This window comes from Balaenoptera physalus, assembly GCF_965194825.1.
Source record: "Balaenoptera physalus genome assembly, chromosome: 9".
Lineage (NCBI taxonomy): Eukaryota > Metazoa > Chordata > Mammalia > Artiodactyla > Balaenopteridae > Balaenoptera > Balaenoptera physalus.
In genome coordinates this window covers 11,824,238-11,845,612 of record NC_138888.1, presented here as the reverse complement: position 1 = coordinate 11,845,612, position 21,375 = coordinate 11,824,238, and the positions used below count along the sequence as shown (strand labels likewise).

The 21,375-nt window shown below is 41.8% G+C and overlaps 1 protein-coding gene and 1 long non-coding RNA gene across 2 annotated transcripts in view; both read right to left on the bottom strand.

Annotated features, from left to right (window-relative positions):
- Positions 1-21,375, bottom strand: part of LOC309667022 — a 398,987-nt gene that overhangs the window by 279,047 nt on the left and 98,565 nt on the right. The gene's annotated exons all lie outside the window — the stretch shown is intronic.
- NOX3 (NADPH oxidase 3) overlaps positions 1-21,375 on the bottom strand; it is a 69,045-nt gene that overhangs the window by 9,287 nt on the left and 38,383 nt on the right. The window contains 2 exon segments of the mRNA XM_082475053.1: positions 10,623-10,747; positions 15,253-15,399. Of these exon segments, the coding sequence (XP_082331179.1) occupies positions 10,623-10,747; positions 15,253-15,399 (272 nt within the window).

The window sequence follows — 21,375 nt, the reverse complement described above, 5'->3', positions numbered from 1 at the left end:
ATTAGAATGTAAGCTCCCTGAGAGCAGGCACCTGGTCTGTTTTACTCATCACTGTAATCCTACCGCTCGGAATAGTATCCAGCATACAGTAGACACTCAATACATGTTTGTTGAAGGAGTGAATAAAGGGCTCTGCTCATTATCATCTGCGTGGTCTTGAGTAAGACTCTAAACCTCAATCTCCGCATGATTAAAGCCAAGATAATAACGACTACGTGGTATGTTTTATCCAAAGCAAAATGAGATGATGCATTCCAAAAGGTTTTAAAATTGTTAGTTATTACTATTATTCAACCCTGCCTTTTCATGGTTGATAACATTTACACAAAAGTTCTAGCAACTTAGTTTATTTCTCCCTTTGGAATTACTTTACTTTTCAAGGAAGGTCAAAAAGAAGAGTTGGAAAGGAAAATCACATTGCTGAAAATGGAGTCACCCCAAAGTTGTCATCTCTAATTATGGCCTTTCAGAAAACAGTGTTGAAGAGGTACTTTTGCATACAGTGACTATCCCAGGGCTGCTCAACTCCCTTGTAAACACAACTGCCAGCTCTCGTTATATATAAACAATAAGTCAGCACCAGGATTCAGGTGGTCTCTGGAAATCGGGAGGGGCCGGTCTCTACAGGGACCCATAGAGACCATGTTTTCCCCTTATCTTGCATTGTACTATTCCTTGTAGTATTTTTGCAATCTCTGGCACAAGCTTAATTAGTTGCTCTAGTCTGGATCAAAAGTTCTCATACTTTGCTGTGCATAAAGTTATCTAGGCAGATTATTAAAACATAGAGTCCCAGGCTCGAATCCAAGGAATGCATTTTTAGCAAGGCCCCCAGGTGACATTAAAGCACATGGCACTATGAGCTACACTTTGAGGAACACTGTCTTCGAGAAATTCCTTGGACTCCAGGACCAGCTCACTACACCACCTTTACCTCCTCAGACCGTTTTTGTTGGGAAATGCCTCTATAGTCTCATTCTTCTTAGCTTGTATATTAATATGATTCCCTGCCATGAATTGAATCCACATTTAATTATGTGTTCCAGGACCATAATATCCATGGTAGAAATTGATGGTTCAATTACATTTCAAACTCTAGCTTCAAAGGAACTTATCAAGTGGATTCATTTGTAAATGACAGTATGTTTAAAATGTATAAGTATTATTTTTAAAGACATCATTCCCATGGCTAAATTTGAGAAAATACTTTTTCAGAAAGTATTGCCCACTGGAAAAATTATGTTTATGACTTAATGAAGCACTTTCAAGGTGTTTATGGAAATATCACGCAACGGTTAAGAGTGCTACTTGTTCCACCACTTCGTTGCTGGGAAACTTAGGGCATGTTAATTCATCTCTTCAAAGCCCCCCTTTCTTTATCTCTCCATGGGGACAGTTCTATGCCAAACTCCTAGTGCCTCTGTGAGGGTTAGACCAGACTTAGCACGTGGTGAGCTCTTGGGAACCGCTGTCTTACGTTATGACCCACACGATGTCTGCCCGCTCCACGAGGCTGACAGCAAGATGCGATGTGGGCTGTTGACCCAGCAGTGATTACAGACGTCCTGGGTCAGCACGCTTGCGCTGGGTTTTTTGAGTTCTGGACTGCAACATTTTGAATGATACACGGGTCAGGCAAAACGCTTCCCACTGGGGAGTCTGCTGCCCTTAGGCATCCTTGCATCTACATTCAAAGACATTGTTATGGGTGGTGATATTTTTCCATTAGTGTAGGTGTCACCAAAGAGATTGCCCACTGGCCCATTCCCAACAGGCTAAGATCGCCCTTTCGTTTGCAGACATGGTGACTGTTTGCAGATCATGAAGATGCTCTTTGATGCTCTGCCTTTAACACTCCATTTCAAAGGATTCTGATTGCTGGCTGCCAGGTGTACCACTGGTGTCCGCAGCAGTTCACAGTCACCCTGCCTCTTGTGAAGTTGTGGCTACTACACTACACAGCTTGAGTACACACATTTCTGTATTTATGTAACTGTCATGGTTATGCAATGACCAAAAAGTCTCACAAAGGCCATTCATTATCTACCTTCCACTAAGGCAGAAGGGCCAGTGGTTCACTAGCTCTCTCTGCATTACTGTCCCCACACATGGCATTCTTTTGCTTGTCTTGCTTCCCCTCCTCGGCGTTTGTGGTTTCAAGTATGGAGCTTTCTCATCACGAAGGCTTCCTGTGAAGCATGGAGCTGAGAAGCCCCACAAACTGGTTAAGGCACAGACGCGGCAGCATTTTTTTTTTCTTTTATGAGGCAACGGACAACTGCAACAGAACCCTAATGGGGTTGGTAAAGAAAAAATTCTTCTATAAAGTTTAATTACCCACGATTGCTCAGAATGGAAAAAAAAAAAAGATTCTCTCTAAAAGAAGTATAAAAACACAAGGCATTGTTCTTCAGTTTACAGCCTGCAAGCCGCAGAGTTTGCACACACGGGAGGCACTGGATTAGGGACAACATTAGCGGCATTGATCAGTCTGGGCTGCTGACTTTCATGGGAAAAGGACAAATTTTACACAAGCTGCAAAGATGGTTAACATTAACAGCATTATTTTTAGCTCTGATAAACCATAAAGAAAATCCTCCTGTCCCCCTCTTATTTGCTAAATAACTATTGTGCTCTTTTTTTGTGGGCTTGATGCATTTTTCATAACAGTTCAGTGATGCCATGCCTGAAAGGCAGCCAAAATGTCACCTCCCAGGAGGTTTCCGCCCAGCAGATATATGGGAGAGTGGGTGTGCTTGGGAGTAATCCCACCATCTTGCTGGCTTCCCAGGTTCTGCTGCCTTGAGCCCTGCTCTCTTTAAATTGTATGTTTGTTTTTCTGTGTTGGCTTTTATGCTTGGTAAATTATAACCCTGTAGGGGCAGACCCTAAACCCCATTTAAAAAAAATCAAATTACTTTATGCCCTGAGTGCATTCTGCAAATAAAATCGATAAACAGAAGCTTCCCATGGATTTATGGAGGCTTAGAAAGAAGACAACAAGAGCTACAAGCTCGGTGTCAGACAATGGACACAACTTCTGGTTAATCTTTCCTAGAGAATGTTTTTCATTAGAAATGCCTCCAAATGATTCAACACATAATTATATTTTGTACAACACCTTCTTTTTCATAACCACAGATGATAATTGTGTTGGCCTTTTTTTTTTTTTTAAACCCATCTCCCAATTGATTTGTAGCAGCCTGCTCTACTACTTTTCTCTGCATGCTAATTACTCAGTTGTTGCTTAGGGGCTACCGGCGTCCCTAATGGTGCTTGCTCACGGCTGAGACCCTCCTCTTGCTCTTCCCACCGACTCCATCTTCTTTGGCGAGTCAGCACTCTTGTCCTAGCTTCCTCATCCTTCTTGGGGTCCCTTCACTTGCTGAAGCAGGTTACTGTGCTTGGCTCTGAGGAGCACAGATAAAGTTGCTGCCCTTGAGGATGTCATGGTTAAAGAGGGGAGAGAAATGAAAGCAGTTGACTCGTAGCATTGGATCCCTGGGAATGGTAGAGCCATGTTTCTGCCAGTCTTGTCCCCTCCCCTACTCTGATAAAACACTAAAAAATATACACCTTCACACTGAAATACTTCACACAGAAATATCCAAATATTTTTGCCATATCTAATGATTTGATAGATAACATCACCAAAGAAAATTTGCAGAATAGTGTTAAAACCACCTTGTCCTCACCCACCTCCCTAATCCCACCTACCACAAATGGAATAATGCCAGTAATTCTCGTTGAATCTTCACTTGATTATAACTGGAGGGCTGGATGTCCTCTGGTGCAAAGGTATATTTACGTATGCTAATAATATCCAGTCGTAAGTTTATGGTGGTTTTCTTTTTCTTATGAAGCTATAATTTATTTTGTGTGGGATTTCCACTTAAGTCTATTTCTTTGAATATTCTGAACAATTTAGTCATATAAGGAATGTTTAGGATATCCTTTTAGATAGGCAGACTTGTGTGCTATAATCAGAATGTTAATTTCTTAAAAATATCATTTGAAAACATTTTGCACATATGCACGTACAAATGAGAATTGGAGGGTGTGCACACAAGCAAATGTGGTTCCAGATGGACACATTTACTCGATTTAGTATAAAGGTATTTTTACATTTCTGAAAACAATGGGTGGTCTAAAATACATTCATGCAGCATGGATTAGAAGCTCCCAATCTTATGGTAAATTGGCACCTTCCTTCACAGTTGGGCTGGGTTGTGCTGTTCTAACAAATGGTAGTATTCTTCTTTATTTTGTCCTTCAAGAGAAAAGAAACACTTCTACTGAAGTTACGAAAAAAATGGCCAAACCTTCAAAGTTTTTATGGTAATTAGTTGCATAAAGTTTTATGCCTAAAAGGCATGGTGAAGTTATTAGTAGGTAAGTCAAAAGTGGCAAACTATAAATATTACGTGAAATGTAAGATCGAAGATTGAAGTCATGGAATCATTTTATTCAATTAATTAAAAACAACTGATCTACAAATCCAGAAGGTTGGGTACACGCATAATGTGTGTTTATCAAAAAAGTAGCTAGATGTGATAAAGATATATTTATTTTCATTCTGTCTACCTTCTTGGAAACGATTTCCTGATTTTCTGAACATTTGCCAAAAGCTTGGGAACATATTGAGAACATCTACAAAAAATGAAATATAACTTCTATTTTTGTATAAGATACACATTTCTAAAGATTAATAAGACATAGGTATCAGTGTATGTATTGTATGTATTTAATTAACCTATTATATTTTAATTAAGACAATAATTTCCATTGTTTTTTTGTTTAGAGTAATTTTCTGTGCTTGTCTAACGTAAGCAATATACAACAATTGTCACATGTGTGTGAGTTTAGCCGTATCAGTAAAAGACTTACTTTTTACATATCCACTTGCTATTTATTGATCTTCTTTTAAAAATATACTTGTGTTTTTGTAATACAGCTGATACAATTATGAAAATTAATTGCACATATAAACAACAGAATATACTTTCCTATTTTCTACTCTTGGTCTTTGATCTCTTTTTAATTTTTTCTTTCCCTTTCCTTATTTGTTTTCATTTTGATGCCCATCAATTTGTTTCTCTATTACTGTTATTATTGCAATTTTCTGCTTCCTTTATAGCATGCACTGTTCTCTTTGATCTGCTTCCCTTCAAGCTTTATTTTTGGTGCTGTTTTTCATGTTCTGTAAAAAAACATGTTTGCCCCTCTTCCCTTTATTCTTTTGATTCAACTCCTTCTTCTTATAACAAGAACCGGGTCCAGCTTTAAGTGAACAGGTAAATGTTTTTAAAAGAGTAAGCCCTAAGAATCATTGGCTTCATGCTGATGAGTAGAAATGGTTGAGAGCCTATTTCAAAGACCCTCAAGAACAAAGAACCTTTTCTGAGGCCACGAACAAATCCACCAATTCTTTATGGCCCATCTTTGCCAAAAGATCTGAGCTAATGACAGGACAGACCTGTCTTATAAGAGTAGCCAAGAAGGCTTGGGAGGGAACAAACATCTCCTTGACATAATCAGGGGAAAACATACCGTTTATCTCTTTAATAACCATCTTGAGGAAAATTAATGTGACTTTGTCCTTTGTGCAGAACAATAATTGAATTGTGTGTTTTATTTATATCTGGACAAAGTCCAGGATATTGAAATACTTCTCAATATTAGATTTTCTTTTTTAAAAATTAGATTCTATTGGCATTCTCTTTCTAAGATTTCTTCATTAAAAACTTCATTAAACATAAATCTTCTTTACACAGCAGAAAACAAAACTTTAAGGAGGACATTTAAAAGGTCCTTTGGAAGAGTAGTGCTAAGCCTTTTACTGGTGACTTGTCTCTTCCCACGGACCTGGCATTCCATGGGTAAAATGATAATTGATCTTTGCCTACACATGTCTGATATTAATTACACTGATAGTTGAAGCTATATAACAAGTTGCAGTGTTCTAGAGTCTAAATCTATTACAAATACACTGTTTTTAGAATTTAGGGCTAGGGAGTATGATATAGAGGCTTGATTCAGTGACATCCAAATCTTGGGGCCTTCTTCTACTCTGGAAGAGATGAAGTCATCCATTAGGAAGAGAGAGTTTCCACAAGTTTTCAGCTGTGCTGAAAGATTCAACTGGGCTTCAGATACATGTATGCACTACACGTTGATTATGGCTTTTGAAAAGGAATGGAAACACTCCTCACAAGGGCAACGAGAAAAGTGACAGCTACATAGTTTTCCCACCTTCAAACTCTTCTCTGCTCTTCACTCCCTGCAAAATCAGACAGACTCACTTTTCAGCACGCTGCAATATAATTTTGGAGATAGAGTGTGTGCAAACTCAGTTCCCCTCTCGGTCTCTTGATGCTGTGTTTCTGGCTCACACCTTTCTGAGGGAAGGGAGATAGTTAAATGGTTTGGTCTGAAAGGCCTTCCCACTGGGCTGCAAACTTCATATGTAACACAAATAAACAAATACAATGTGAGGAGTCAATGAGGGACAATCATAGCAAAGGGCAGTCTCATCTATAAAAACTTAAAAACCAAGATATACGTGTCCGTGCCAAAAGCCTGCAACATGGGAACATTCACCCCGTGATAATTGAAAACTGAGTGTAAAACATTTATCAGATGAATAGATTTTTTCTTTTCCAAAAGGAGAAAATACCAATGTGATTGTAACATAGAAGCTTGTAACATTTTGTTAGTTTTCGACCTATAATTTTTAAAGGAAACTGCAGATATAATAATCCAGTCTCTGCCTCTGGACGAGAAGTACTGGATGGGTGTGAGATGAAGGGTGACTTTCGGGGCTCAGAGGAGGCTGGGAGTCTAGGAGCCCAGACTGGATGTAGAGTAAGGAGCACAGAGGAAATGGATTCTGAGCTCCAGAAGCCGGGATGGGTTCAAAGCACCACATTTGGACAGATGGAGGGCGAGAATCGGATTCTAGACCAAATGTCAGCAAGAGTCAAGGCAAGAGGTGAAATGAAGCAGCTGGGTTTCAGGAGTGGTGCCTGCAGAGTCCCAAGGCCACTTGCACAGGGCTTGGCCAGCTCTTATAGGGAAATGTTTAGCTACTGAATTTCACGGGGCTTGGCCAGCTCTTATAGGGCATCTGAAGCTGAGCCCGAGGTGAGGAAGAGGTAGTACAGCTGGCCCACTCGCTCCTTCCCGTAACCCTGAAGCCAAAGATTAAGCTTTTCTTGGCCTTTCCCATTGGAAGTCTTTTATTCTCAGGACAATTCAAGATCAGGAGTAAGTCCCCACAAGCACTCCTTCTGTCTCTTCCCTGGGCTGACACTGGCATGGTGTGGTCAGGGGTTCAGAGCCTCCGCAGTGAACACTGTTTTGGGTCCAGGGTTTCTCCCAAAGGCTGCCTGGGCATAGGGTGCAGAAGGGTTGGCTGGGGGCCTCACAGCGCATGACAGTTTAGGTCAGAGTGAATTCACACAAAGGAAGCCCCTGGAATTGGATAGGTTATGAACCTTGGGCAGCCATCTGGTTCCTCCTGCACACCTCCCTCCTCACCAAACCTCCTTCAAATAGCTGGTCCAGGGAAGTCTAACAGATTCAGTGACGATTAATTTTTTTAAGAAAAGTAGAATAGTTCTGGCACAAAGAGAATCTAAGAAAAAGTATAAAACAGCATCCAAATTGACCAGAAGAGGAATAATATTCACCAGAAAAGTATTCCAGAGAGCAGAAAAATGCTAGGGAACTACAAAAAGTCGAATGAAGCAATAACCTCTGTGAAGGAAGGCCACAAAGCATCAATGCCAGAACTGGGGGGAAAGACGTGAAGACAACAGGGAAATCACAGGAAATGAGAAATTAGTCAGAAATACCTTAGTATATATATATTTTTACTGTTACTGGTTCAATACTGATAAAATGGATAGAAAATGGGTTCTACAGAAGACCTAAACAACATGATTAATAAAATAGTGATGAGTAATATACATTGAACTCCATAACCTGCAAATAGACAATATAATTCCCTATCCTCCAAATACTGTGGTCCTTGGAACTCTCATCAATCTATATTTGCTTCTTTCTCCATCTCATCTAGTTCCATGGCCCCAAACGCAGTTTATATGCTCACACCTCCCAAGCGTGTATCTCCAACCTGAACTTCTCCCGTGAACTCCTGACTCATATTCATCTGCCTACTCAACATCCCTGCCTGGAGGTGTAACAGGCGTCTTAAAGCTAAACACGCTGAGAAACTGGACTCCTGGCGTCCCGTGCCTGCCAGCCACTCCTTACAGCTATCCTCACCTCGGCTGGAGGGAACTCCATTCCAGCGTGGGCCACGTTTCCCACGCAACCCGTCAGCAAGTCATGCTGGCTCTACCTTCAAAAAATATCCAGAACCCAAAGGCTTCTCAGTACCTCCACCGTGGCCCCCCCAATCCAGGCCACCTCCTCACTGGCCTCTCCACTTCCGTCCAAGGCCCCTTACAATCTCGTCTCTTATAGCAGCCAGAGGGATCCAATTAAACGTGCAATGGATGAATTGTTTCACTCTTCTGCTCAATCCTTCGCGTGGCTTCCCCTCTCAGAGTAAAATCCAAATAAAATGACCTGTACTGTTCCCTAGTTGTCTCTCCTAAATGCCTTCTCCTGCTACTCTTTCATTCAACCGCTGTGTTCCACAACCTCACTGGTCTCTTGGATCATGCCAGGAACAGTGTATCCTGCCTCAGGGCCTTGGCACGTGCTGCCCTTTTGCTCTTACCCAGTTGTCCATGTGGCACACTCCCTTGCTCCCTCCAGGACTTTCCTCAAATGTGGAAACTATTCTTTAAACAAAGACAGTATTAGGACAGGCTACTTTCAGGATCTGTAGATGATTTGGGTTCAAAACAAAGACTGATTTAGGCGATATATAATAACAACAATAACTATTTATATTAGTGCATGGTCCTTTATGAAGCTCTTCAACATACTATGCATCTTTAAAATATGAAAATAACACTGTGCATGCATAGACTCATTCATGTTTTACAGTGAGGCCTTGTCTAAGGTCACATAGCCAGTATCTTCTAGAATCTTCTAGAATCAGCCTTTACTCCTGCCTTATAGTCCCAGAGCAAATGCTCTTCTTCCTCTACATATAATGATAATAATAACAGTAATAATTAAAATAATAATACTAATGATAGCAGCTAACATTTACTGAACTCAAAGCACTGTTTTAGGGTCTTTATAAGTATTCTCACATTTAATCCTCACAGAAGCCTAGGAGGTAAACAGTTTTATTATTTGCAGTTTATGGAAATGGGGACTAAGTCAGTGCCAGGTTAAATAACCTGTTCAAGGTAAATTGGTGGTAACGGCAGAGGTAGGATTTACACCCAGGCACTAGGACTCCAGTTCCTGGGTCCTTACTACCACCCCATATCCCTGCTTGGTTGTGGAGTAGTTTTGTCTGCTTTGCTAGATATACTAGAAACAGTTTACAGTTTGGCATAAGTGAGTTCTCCAGTTGAGTAATTAGAGGTCAACTGTGTTCACCCAAGATTTCTTGAAGGCATAGGGAGTTTAAGAAATACCATCTTGGGCTTCCCTGGTGGCAGAGTGGTTAAGAATCTGCCTGCCAGTGCAGGGGACACGGGTTTGATCCCTGGTCCGGGAAGATCTCACGTGCTGTGGAGCAACTAAGCCCGTGCACCACAACTACTGAGCCTGTGCTCTAGAGCCCGCGAGCCACAACTACTGAGCCTGTGCTCTAGCGCCCACAAGCCACAACTACTGAAGCCCGCGTGCCTAGAGCCCGTGCTCCACAACAAGAGAAGCCACTGCAACGAGAAGCCCACGCACTGCAACGAACAGTAGCCCCCAATACCCGCAACTAGAGAAAGCCCGTGTGCAGCAACGAAGATCCAACACAGCCAAAAATTAATTAAAAAAAAAAAAAAAAAAAAAGAAATACCATCTTCTGGACCTGGAGATGATCATACTAAGCGAAGTAAGTCAGAAAGAGAAAGACAAATACCATACAATATCACTTATACATGGAATCTAAAATACGACACAGATGAACATATCTATGAAACAGAAACAGACTCACAGACATAGAGAACAGATGTGTGGTTGCCAAGGGCGAGGGAGGGTGGGGGAGGGAAGGACCGGGAGTTCGGGATTAGCAGGTGCAAACTATTATACGTAGGATGGATAAACAACAAGGTCCTGCTGTACAGCACAGGGAACTATGTTCAATATCCTGTAATAAACCATAATGAAAAAGAATACATATATGTGTATAACTGAGACACTTTGCTGTACAGCAGAAATTAACACAACATTGTAAATCAACTATACTTCCATAAAACTTAAGAAAAAAGAAATACCATCTTCAATTGGGTTTAAGTGTGAAAAATTTCAATGGAATTGATAATTGTCAGATGTTGTAATCTGCTCAAGCAGAGGTTTGTGGTTCCTGAAATATCCCATGACCACCTTTTCTAAGGTGGATGCTTTATCTCTAAACAAGATGCCCACTGCTGCAGATTAACCGGTTTGTGCGAGAGCTTTCCATTCCAGCAGCAATGGAGCCTTTGTCTCTCCACAGAGGCTCCCAACAGGCAGAGGAGAGAGAGCTGCCTTACCTGGGGTGACTGTAGGCTACCTGTCGGAACTCGTGATTCCAGTTCGGTCTTCCATAGAAGGTTTTCTGCCTTAATCCCGTAATCACGTCAGTATTTTCATCCCAGTGTAAAGCTATGTGAAAGGCCTAAAGTAAAAATTGTGGTATCAGATGACATTTAGAGGAAAAAGAAAAGGAACCTCTAATAAATGAAGGATGAAGTAATTACGCTCATTGTAGATTTAATACACAACTTTTTATAGGAAATTCTTCATAGTCTACCTTGGGCACTATTGAAATAAAGTGCCTTCTATTTGGTTGATGTGACGTGAGCCTGGAAAGAAGATTTTTCTTGAAAGGATGAGAATAATACAGTAAAAAGGGGTAAAGGAAAGCAAGCACTAAGCTACTTCCTTTTTTTTTTTCTGCCAAATTTCTCAAAAAGTAATCTCTAGCTCTGTCCCCATTCAGTTCACAGTAAATCCTAGGGATTTGAGAAGGGCCCTGACAGATTAAAGTGATAGAAAACGCCCAGGGTGAAGCTGGATTTTACGGTGAGATCTGCCTACTGGGGTGAAACGGTCTGTGTCCAGGTTCAAGTGCTGGGAGGATGTTGAGTCTGGCAAGCAGAGAGGTGGCCAGAACTAGCAAGGGGCATGGCTGGAGCCCTGTGGCCAACGGCTTGCCTTCAAATTACACGAAAGCACCCAGGCATCAAGTGGTCGATAAATAAGAGCCTGGGGAATAGCCGTGCCTAGTGATGATTTTTTAAGTTGCTATGATTTGTTTCAGCCCATGCTCAACTCTGGTAGGTAAGAAGGATTCTTGCTTCTTACCTCCTGGGATATGTGTCTGCTCTGCTCAGACCCCACCACAGCTCTTGAGCTCATGGGTTTTTACCCTTTGGTGCTTCATTTGCTCACATCCTCTGACCAGTATGGGTAACAACCCTGCTGGGCCCAACTCTTACCCCACGATCCTGCTGCAAGACTGGCTTCCCCAGCTGGCCTTCACATCAGTCTAGGAAAGCAGCCAGGGGTCGGGAGGCTGCACCCTAACAGGCAGTAGACGGTGGCAGACTTTGGTGGAGTCTCAGATACCCAGGCTGCAGGAAGTGGGCACCAGGCAAGTCTGAGCCTAGGTAGCAGGGCTACTACAGGAACTGAATTTGGGAAGAGGACTCCAGGCAAGAGAGGGAAAACTGGCAAGAGTGGGGCAGGACCCCCTTCTTAGGCAACTTTTTCAAAGCACGAAATATGAGACAAGAGTTCAGGGATAAGAACGGAGGTGGTAGTTGAGGACAGAGCCTTGAAAACTGGCGGAAGTCCCATTATCAGAACTGGAACTCAGGGTCAGAGTTGTATTGGCCTCCAGATTAGAATGGCAGTGTTGCATCTCCACAGCCTTTTGCTTAACAGCAGGAGGGATTGGTGCTCTAGAGGAAGCTGGTTCCAGCAGTGGGCAGAATAAGAAGGCAGAGACAGTTGACTCCCTTTAGACTAAGTGCCAAATCTAATGACCAACTCAGGCCTTATTTTCCTTGGCTTCTCCACCATGTGGCTGAACATTGCTTCTTCTTGATTCTATTTGCATTACAAAGTCCTAGTTCTTCTACTTCTGATTCAAGGAAGAAACAGTAGTTGTTATTTTCTTATCATATTCTCCTGTCTTGATATGTAGCTGCCTTCCCAGTCTCTAGCTCAGCTTTCCGCATCTCTTTTGGAACACTACTCCCCAAAGAGCTTCCATTTTCACAATCCAATTAGCATCATCTACAAAGATGAATTCAAACTTTCTCTCCCAAGCCTTCATCTTCCTGCTTGAGTAGAGTTCTTCATCTCAAACTCCCCAAACACATTTTTATGTAGAATTCTTTTTGTTCCTTCAAATTGACCATCATAGCTCAAAATGAATCATCTCACTTTCCAAATAATTTGTGACTTCAGTTACTTTCACGTACAACTGTTAAGTGATTTCCATAGGCAGGAAGAGGGCTACGAATGGAGTGGTACAAAGAAGACAGACAGAAGGTCTCTGCTCTGTGAGGCACTGGTCATTGGAGGGAGAGGCAGACCATGTGCACAATTTCTATGCCCTGATTCAGACCAGCACCCTTCTTTACCAGAGACAGAAGCGAAGTGCTCTGGAGAAGTAAGCACGTTACTCTGGTGAAGCCCCAAGTAATTTTGACTAAGAGAACTGGGGAAGGCCTTAGTGGGGACTGGTCTTGAAAGGATGGTTCCATGCAGCAGGCAGCAGGAGGGACAGAGGGCATTGAGTGACATGTCAGGGAAAGGAAACAGTATGAGGGGAGATGGAAGCAAGAAAGTCCTTGGTGTGATGGGAGAACATGTGTTGTTCGGTGGCTCTGGTGCCAGGGGAAAATGATGGGAATTCTATAGAACAAGTGGGTTTTGCCGTCAGGTCAGGAGGGGCCTGGAAATATCTGCTAAGAAGTTTGGGCATTATTCAGTAGAAAAAGGAGTTTTTCCCACTTCCGTCCGTGGTACCTTCCAGCTACCAATCACTGATGTTCAAACATTTGGAATGATATTTGCTCCATATTTCTCAGCCCAGTGTTCAATTAATCTCCAAACCCTGTTGATTTGCCCTTCATAATAATAATAATTTGCCCTTTTCCATCTGTCCCTTCTGTTCTTGTCATTCTGCCACTTTGAGGTTGTTGAATTCAGTTTAGCAATTGGCTGTTTCTAAAACAGCCTCTTGATTCCTGACTGACAGCATGTACCAATTATTTTGTCCTGAAATTTAAGCATCTCAAGAATTTCCAACATGTCATGGCAAAAATTTAAGAACATGTCTATTTTAATTTGCTCGTATCCAGGAGAAAAGTATCTCTTACAGCGTACTTTTGGAAGTGGCAGGGATGGGATGGGGTAGAGTTGTGTTTTCACAAAATCAAACAGAGCCTCGGTCTTGCAACTTCCAAGTGACTGGGGTTGCCTAGGTGGACACTCGGGATCGATTCACTTTAGAAGCAGAAGAGCCAGCACAGGACCAGAAAGCAGAAGACAAAGGCTGTGTTTGTACTTCACCAAGTGGATCATTAGTCAAAAATCCCATTTGAATAAGAAAAAAGTATTTGTTTGGAAAATATAATTAACATTATTTAATTCATGAAGATGTTTCGAGCCTAATTCCCAGGAAACCTCTCTTTCAGAGTATCCCAGAGGAATAAATATGTAAGGCTGACTGCAAATAAGACCCTAAAAAATTGTTTAGCTACTGAATTTCAAGCAAAGTCTTATTCATTTGCAGAAGCACAGAGTCAAATTACAGTGACGTTCTATAGGGCCAATTTGTGTGTGTGTGTGTGTGTGTGTGTGTGTGTGTGTGTGTGAGAGAGAGAGAGAGAGAGGCTCTCAGGAGTGCATTCATTTGTAAATTTAGTAACTAATGCAAATCTCTGGCTCAAACACACTTTCCTTAAATATCTATAGTAGCTGTCACAGAAGTGCTGATTAGGACATAAATGTCATAATCTAGTAATCACTTCATTGTTACCTTCCATATTTGAGGAGTTAGAAAAGATTGGAAATGTAATAGTTATCATTCAATACTATCAACACTGAAATAGTACCATAGTGCAATATTTTGATATGCATTATTTTTGGTAAACTCAACCTTAATATGTCATTAATACATATTAATGGACACAGCAGAACACCTGCCCCAACAGAAGATCATTTCGATCTTAGGTGAATAAACATACGTGCACACAATTTCTAAGAATGCCTTAAGAAAAATAAATCTCTAGATAAATCATGTATTCATAATAATTATTTTCTGTAGGAACTCACATGGTTTACAATACAAAATGCTCAATGTCAACACCTGTCAGTTTTTTCTGTTTAACTCTGAACAGCTCAAAACATAGAATTAGAACCAATTCGGAGCTCAATGAGACAATATAGCCAACCCATAATGTTTGCTTGATGTTACTAAATTTCAAATGCAGCGTTTTAAAAAAATTTATTTATTTAATTTATTTTTTATTTTTGGCTGCATTGGGTCTTCGTTGCAGGGTGTGGGCTTTCTCAGTTGCAGTGAGTGGGGGCTACTCTTCATTGCAGTGTGCGGGCTTCTCATTGCGGTGGCTTCTCTTGTTGCGGAGCACGGGCTCTAGGCATGCGGACTCAGTAGCTGTGGCACACAGGCTCAGTAGTTGTGGCTCACAGGCTCTAGAGCACAGGCTCAGTAGTTGTGGCACACGGGCTTAGTTGCTCCGCGGCACGTGGGATCTTCCCAGACTGGGCCTCAAACCCGTGTCCCCTGCATTGGCAGGCGGATTCTCAACTACTGCGCCACCAGGGAAGCCCCAAATGCAACTTTTAGTGACATAATTTTTCTTGGATTTCCAAACTTGGGGTTTTCTCCCTTTAACCAACCTCTCTTTTCCAATCTTCTTTTCTATTCCTCAGCAAATTAACTGTAGCTTTTATTGCTACCATTTGAATAGCTCTTTCTTATCTGGTTTTATTTTATTCTCTTTTTCTTTTAAAGAACATAAAAATAATACTTTCATGCTGCTAGATAACCGTGTAGCTCATTATTGAAATTATTCCTCTTCTCTTTGCTCTATCATGAGACAAGTTAGATAATACTGCTCATTCTCAAAGTCTTATCTATACCTGATTTTCATCCCAGCCAGTAAGAAATATATGATAACTCAGGAAGTGAGTTTTCCCTTGCTCACTCATCCTTGTTTCCAGCGAGAGTAAGAGATCGGCAAACCACTCAAAGGCTCCTGGATCTCGGCAAATCCAGTAGAAATACACCTGTCAAGAGAGAAGGCAAGAAAACAGATCTGTCCCTCTTTTCATAATGTGCTGATAATCGCAGACTACTTTATCTCCATTAAATTATTTGAGCCCAAATGGGCACTTCTGCAAAATAACACGCTTCTCTCTGCCAGTGAACAAATAGTCACACTGTGATTTCTTTTGAAAAAATTCACATTGTGTTTGAAAAGGCCCAGAATGAATTCAGAGTCAGGAGCCTGTGGGCTGTTGCCAGTTTCTCTGGATGAGGATCAATTTACCCCATTCCTGGCTGTGCTTCTTCTGAATGAGGTTAATAATCATAACTAGCTGTGCCTTTCACTCTTCCCAAAGGGGGATAAACTGTTAGACCAACGCCCTTCATCTTCACTTATGACCTAAGCTCTGGATTTGAACCTTCTCCAGAGACCCAAAGGCTTGTTCACTAATCCACTTCACCAGCCATGACCTCCGGAGGGTGGAGATTATGGTAATTGCAGAATCAAGCCACACAGGCCAGAAGTTTCCCATCAGCTAGACATATCAGTGTCCAAGGAAGCTGGTGGGTGGTGGCAGAGGTTGTGTGTCAACTGCTATAATGAAATTACATTGAGGAACATTTCTTTTTTCTTTCTTTTCTTTTTTTTTTTTAACTCTCTGTGTTTAGCAAATGGCATGTGATGAAAAGTAGTTTGGATTTGCTAAAATAAAGGCTTAGATTTTGTGCTTTGAGTTTCAGATAACTGTATCTAGAAGAAACCACGGGAGATAGGTCTATTAATTCTCCTGTTTTTCTCACATTCCTACCCCCTACTGCCCCTTGCTCTTTCCCGCACCCCCTCCCAAAAGAGATGCTGGTTAACAGGATAGAGGAGGGGGCTGACCTTGATCTCCACCAGGAAATATCGTCTCCAATAGCCAGTGTTCTCACCGTCTCCTCCCCAGCCAGGCTGCAAGCTCACTATCATCATATAATGAAATTTACAGGCGAGATTTAATTAACAGATCATATTCATGAGGAAAAAGAAATCACAGAACGTGTTTCAAGGCTAAGTATCTTGCCTATTCTCTCCAGGTTTGTGCAGGAATTTATGAAATTAATACTCAAGAAGAACAAAAGCTTAGAGCCTGCATATTTGTTGGACAGTTACTGCTTGGAAGGGTTCTTGGAATATTAATCTCAGGACTAATAATAATCCCTAGGTATCTTAGCTCCCCTACTCCGAAAGGAGCTTTTTCTCAGCTGTAAAACGGAGTCAGTGGTTCCCTCCTGATGATCGTGTTCAGCCTTGTTGATTCACAGAATTGAATTGAATGTACTGAACATACTGAATGCTCACTCTGTGTCAAGACTGTTTTCAGCTCTGGAACTAGAAGAGCAAACAAAGGAGACAAAAATTCCCTGTCTTCATGGCATCTGCATTTTAGAGGGAGAAGAAAGATGATAAATTAACAACTAAAATATAGACTATGTCAGAGGGTGATTGGTACTCTGAAAAAAAAAAAAAAAAAAAAAAGCAGGCTGCAAAGTCCTGCAATATTGAGTCAAATGGATCAGGAAAGAGGACATTGAATCCAAGACGTGGAGAGAGTTGAATGGTTAGGGGAGAGGCCCGGGGTGGGAGCTGTCAGAGAGGAGCCAGGAGCTGGTGGAGGGGACTGGGGGGGGGGGTGGGCAGCGAGAGGTGAGGTCTGAGTGGAAGGTGGGGAGGTGCAGATGGGGGCTGTGAGGCCATCCTGACTTTTACTCTGAGTGAGGTGGGGAGACACTGCAGGGTGCCCAGCAGGGGAACGATGTCATCTGAGGAAGGATCCTGGACCGACCATTCTGGCGGCATTTTTATAGACTGGGCGGTGAATCGGGGAGGGGTAGGGGAAGGAAGGAAGAATGGAGGCCAGAGGCTGATTTTATATCCTATGTAGGTGATGAATACTGCTATCCTCTTTCTTTCCACCTTGTATAGTGCCTCATTTAAATTACTCTTTCAAACTCTTAGCCCTGCCTTTAACTCGCTTTGCTCCCTGTGGAAATAAAAACCAACTAACTGAATTTAATGCCCTTCTCACCTATGCTCCTCCCCCCACTTCCTGCCCCTAGTAGCTTGTTTGATCTAAGAATATTAATGGTGCATTTGGTATAAAACAAACATCAATGACTTATTTTCTATTATTTTCACTCTTTAAGAAACATGCTAAAAATACATTCATCTGAAACAACAAACCAAAAGATCGTGTTTTTAAAAAAACCTGTCAATTTCCAATCCAGTCCCAATCACCCTTACTTGAAAAACAATCACATCTTAGCTTCCTCCACTTACTGACCCTTATTCTTTCGAACAGAAATCATTCCTGTCCTTACTTTCCTGTGGCTTAGCTGTGTGTCAGTGTTCTGAGGGTTCGCCAAGCCTTTTATACATTCTGCTTCCTTGTAATGGCTTTGTGTGCTTTTCCCTCTGTAACTGACTTACAGGTGACACTGGGCAGCTTTGGTGCAAGAGGCAATGGAGGGGCACTGAATGGGCTCCGGTGAAGTGCTTCGGGCAGAAAAAGAAGAAAACGGACTTTGAAGACAGGAAAAAGCACATTACTTTGACTCCCTTTCATCTTTCTAATAGTGAGGGACGCTCACTGTGAAGGGACAGAGGCTTCCCACCTCTGTGTTTCCTCCAGTAGGAAGGGTCTGGTCAATGGTAGAACAAACGTCCCAAACAATAGGCTACACGTCTGTGATCTGTGCTTCCCAACTCTCGCCCCGCCTCAGTCTCCAAAAATAAAACCATCCTAAAATCGGTTACCTGTATAAAGCATGGCTTTCAGAATTCTATAGTGGATAACAGAGGCCTAAAATACCTCAGGTAACTTTAAAAGGTTTTGTTACACAGAAAGTCATCCTCAGTAAAATGATGAAAAAGTTCTGATCTTCTGTAGTAATGCAGTTTTCTTTTACAGGACTCAGCCCACACATTTTTGTGGATCTAATGGACCCCCAGATGTTGTAGGGCACCGCTCCAGGACGTTGTTATGGGGTTAGGGAGTTCTGTATGCATGTGGCCTGTCACAGGCCTTCGCTGTCACATCGTTCCTAGCACGAACCACCAGATAAACTCAGCCATGGCCAATCTGGGGGGGGCCTGGGTCTCAGCTCCAGCTCATCCCCACCTTTCCCACAGCCTGGGCTTCTCTTTAAGAGAGTGTGGACCAGGTCATCTGGGCCCAGTAGGAAATGTCCCCATGCTATTTTTGGATAAACAATTCCAGGAAATGAAATAAGAAAAGCTACTTATCTATTTTACTACCAGAGCGCCAGACTCTTCCATCAGAGGTTCCCGTGCCATGGCCTGGATAGGTACCCACAAACACAGCAGAGGACACATCCTCAAATACAACCTGCATTTCTTTAGACCCAAAATCAATTTCCTGAGGATGGAATGGGGACAAAAATTACCTATCTATCTATCTATCTATCACCCAGAGCACCCAAGGGGCTTTTTCCTTTCTAAGGAAGGAAATTGCACATGAGGGTGCAGGTTGAAGGTGTAATATAACATAGTAGTTAAACATTGTGAGCCTGGAGTCCTGCAACCTGTCCTAGTCTCCTGGCTTCACCACCTTCAAGCTGTGTAACTGGGAGCAGGTTATGTAATTTGAGTCTAGATTATCACACATTGAAATGGCAAAAAAAAAAAAAACCCAAAACAAAAACAAAAACACAGAACAATAATCCACGAGATTATTTTGAAGATGAAAGGATAGGTTTCATGGAAGCATTTAGCTCAAAGTCTAAAGATGCAGTAAGTGCTCTGAGATGTTAGCTGAGATATTGCTAGTACCTCACTGTCATCTGGAGCAGCTTACAGAATGAATGCCACATGTTTATATTAGAGAGCAAAGGGGGACACTTGCCTTACTTGGGGGTCTGTGTCCACCGTCACTGCTGAATTATAGAGATGGTGGTTATTGACAGGAGGTGAAACCAAAATCTCTAGCACCGGTCTCGAAACCTCCGTATTGATCATAAAGATGTAGTTCTTAAAGAGGAACCCATTCACTAGTGAAAGGTACCCTAAGATCCATGTTGGGTGCCAGGGTTGACCCTGACCTTGACCAACAGCTCCCCCTAGGAGGCCAGTGGGATTGCACTGTGGCCTTGCCTCCTCCTGGGCAGCATCCTATGTTCCCCACTGTTATGGTATGAATACATCCCCCCTAAATTTGTGTGTTGAAATCTTAACCGCCAATGTGATGACCTGGAGATGGGGCCTTTAAGAGATGGTTAGATTTAGATGAGGTCATGAGGGTGGGCCCCCATGATGGGATTAGTGCCCTTATAGGAAGAGGAAGTGACCAGAGCTCCCTCTCTCGTCATGTGAGGACACAGCAAGAAGGTAGCCATCTGCAAGTCAGGAAGAGTCCTCTCCAGAAAGCAATCATCCTGGCACCCTGATTTCAGACTTCCAGCCTCCAGACCTATGAGAAGGTTGTTGTTTTAAGCCACTCAGCCTTGGTATTCTGTTATAGTAGCCTGAGCTAAGATTCCACACTCCCTATACAATGTAACAGAACTGATAGAAGCTTCAATCAGGGAGGGTGGTGGTGACTTTCCATGGAGGGAATCATGACTATTTTCCAAAAAGAGAACTTTTCTCTTTGAAAAGATAAAGACTAAGACTGATATTTAGAAAACATAATACCTCCTCAATAAATGGTAACTATTATTGTCCTGGTTTTTATGTTGTGGTTGCTGTTACCAAGGTCATCGTGGGTGAAGACAACAGCAAACAGATTTTGAAGCAACTAGTTTTGAGAAGCTTCCCTAACGTGGCTTCCACATCTGGTTTTAAAGAAATAAAATTATAAAACTGTTTTTCCCATTATCCATTGTAAGACTAAGACCAGCCTTTGTCAATCACTCTTAGTCCTTAAGACTTATTTTTAAAGCCATTATCCTTAATGTTAACTATTTCATGGCTATGCTGCTGCTTTGCCCTTTGACTGGGGCCTAAAGTTTATTGTGCCTCAGTTTGTTCAAATTATAGTTGTTGGACAACCGGAATGTTCATTAATAATAGAATGATAAAATCTATTGTGAGATAGTCATACTACAGACTTCACTGAAGGCGCTAAATAAAATAAAGTCAATAAATAGGCAGTGACACTTGAAGGAGCTCCAGGCCATGTTAGAATGAAAAACAAAAACACAAATTGCACACCTTTCTTTCTCTCCCTCCTTCCCCGTCCCCACATCCTTATTTATGTAAAAATAAAATAACACCTTGCATATGTATGTAGGTGTGTATGTGTACACAAAAGTGCAGGAAAGGAATGGAATAAGATGCGCTCAACCCTTTCAGGTGAGAACCCTGGAGGGCCAAGTGGTGGTGGTGGTTAATTTGGGAAGGAAGGTGAATAAAGGGAGTTTTTTTTTCAAACTGCTAAATCAATTTATTTCTAAACAGAAATGAGGTTTAAAAAAAACACAGCTAAATGAAGTCTTGATGTCTTTCATCGCAAGAGTCCCCAGAACAGTGCAATTTCCTCTCTGTAAAGCCATGCTTACACATTCTTTTTTTTTTTTAGTTGAAGTATAGTTGATTTACAATGTTGTGTTCATTTCTACTGTACAGCAAACTCACTCAGTTGTACATATATATATATATTCTTTTTCAGATTCTTTTCCATTATGCTTTATCTGAGGATATTGAATATAGTTCCCTGTGCTCTACAGTAGGACCTTGTTGTTTATCCGTTCTAAATGTAATAATTTGCATCTACCAACTCCAAACTCCCAGTCCATCCCTCGCCACCACCCGCCCCCCCACCCCGGCAACCAGGAGTCCGTCCTGATTGAGATTTTTGACTGCGTATTTTATTTGAATCTTTTACAAGGACCCTGTAGTCATGTATGGCTTGTGTGGTTAATAAACCAAGATATTAAGAATATTAATACTGGTCACTTCCCCACAGGGCAATGGGGAGACCTCCTGGGGGACTGGA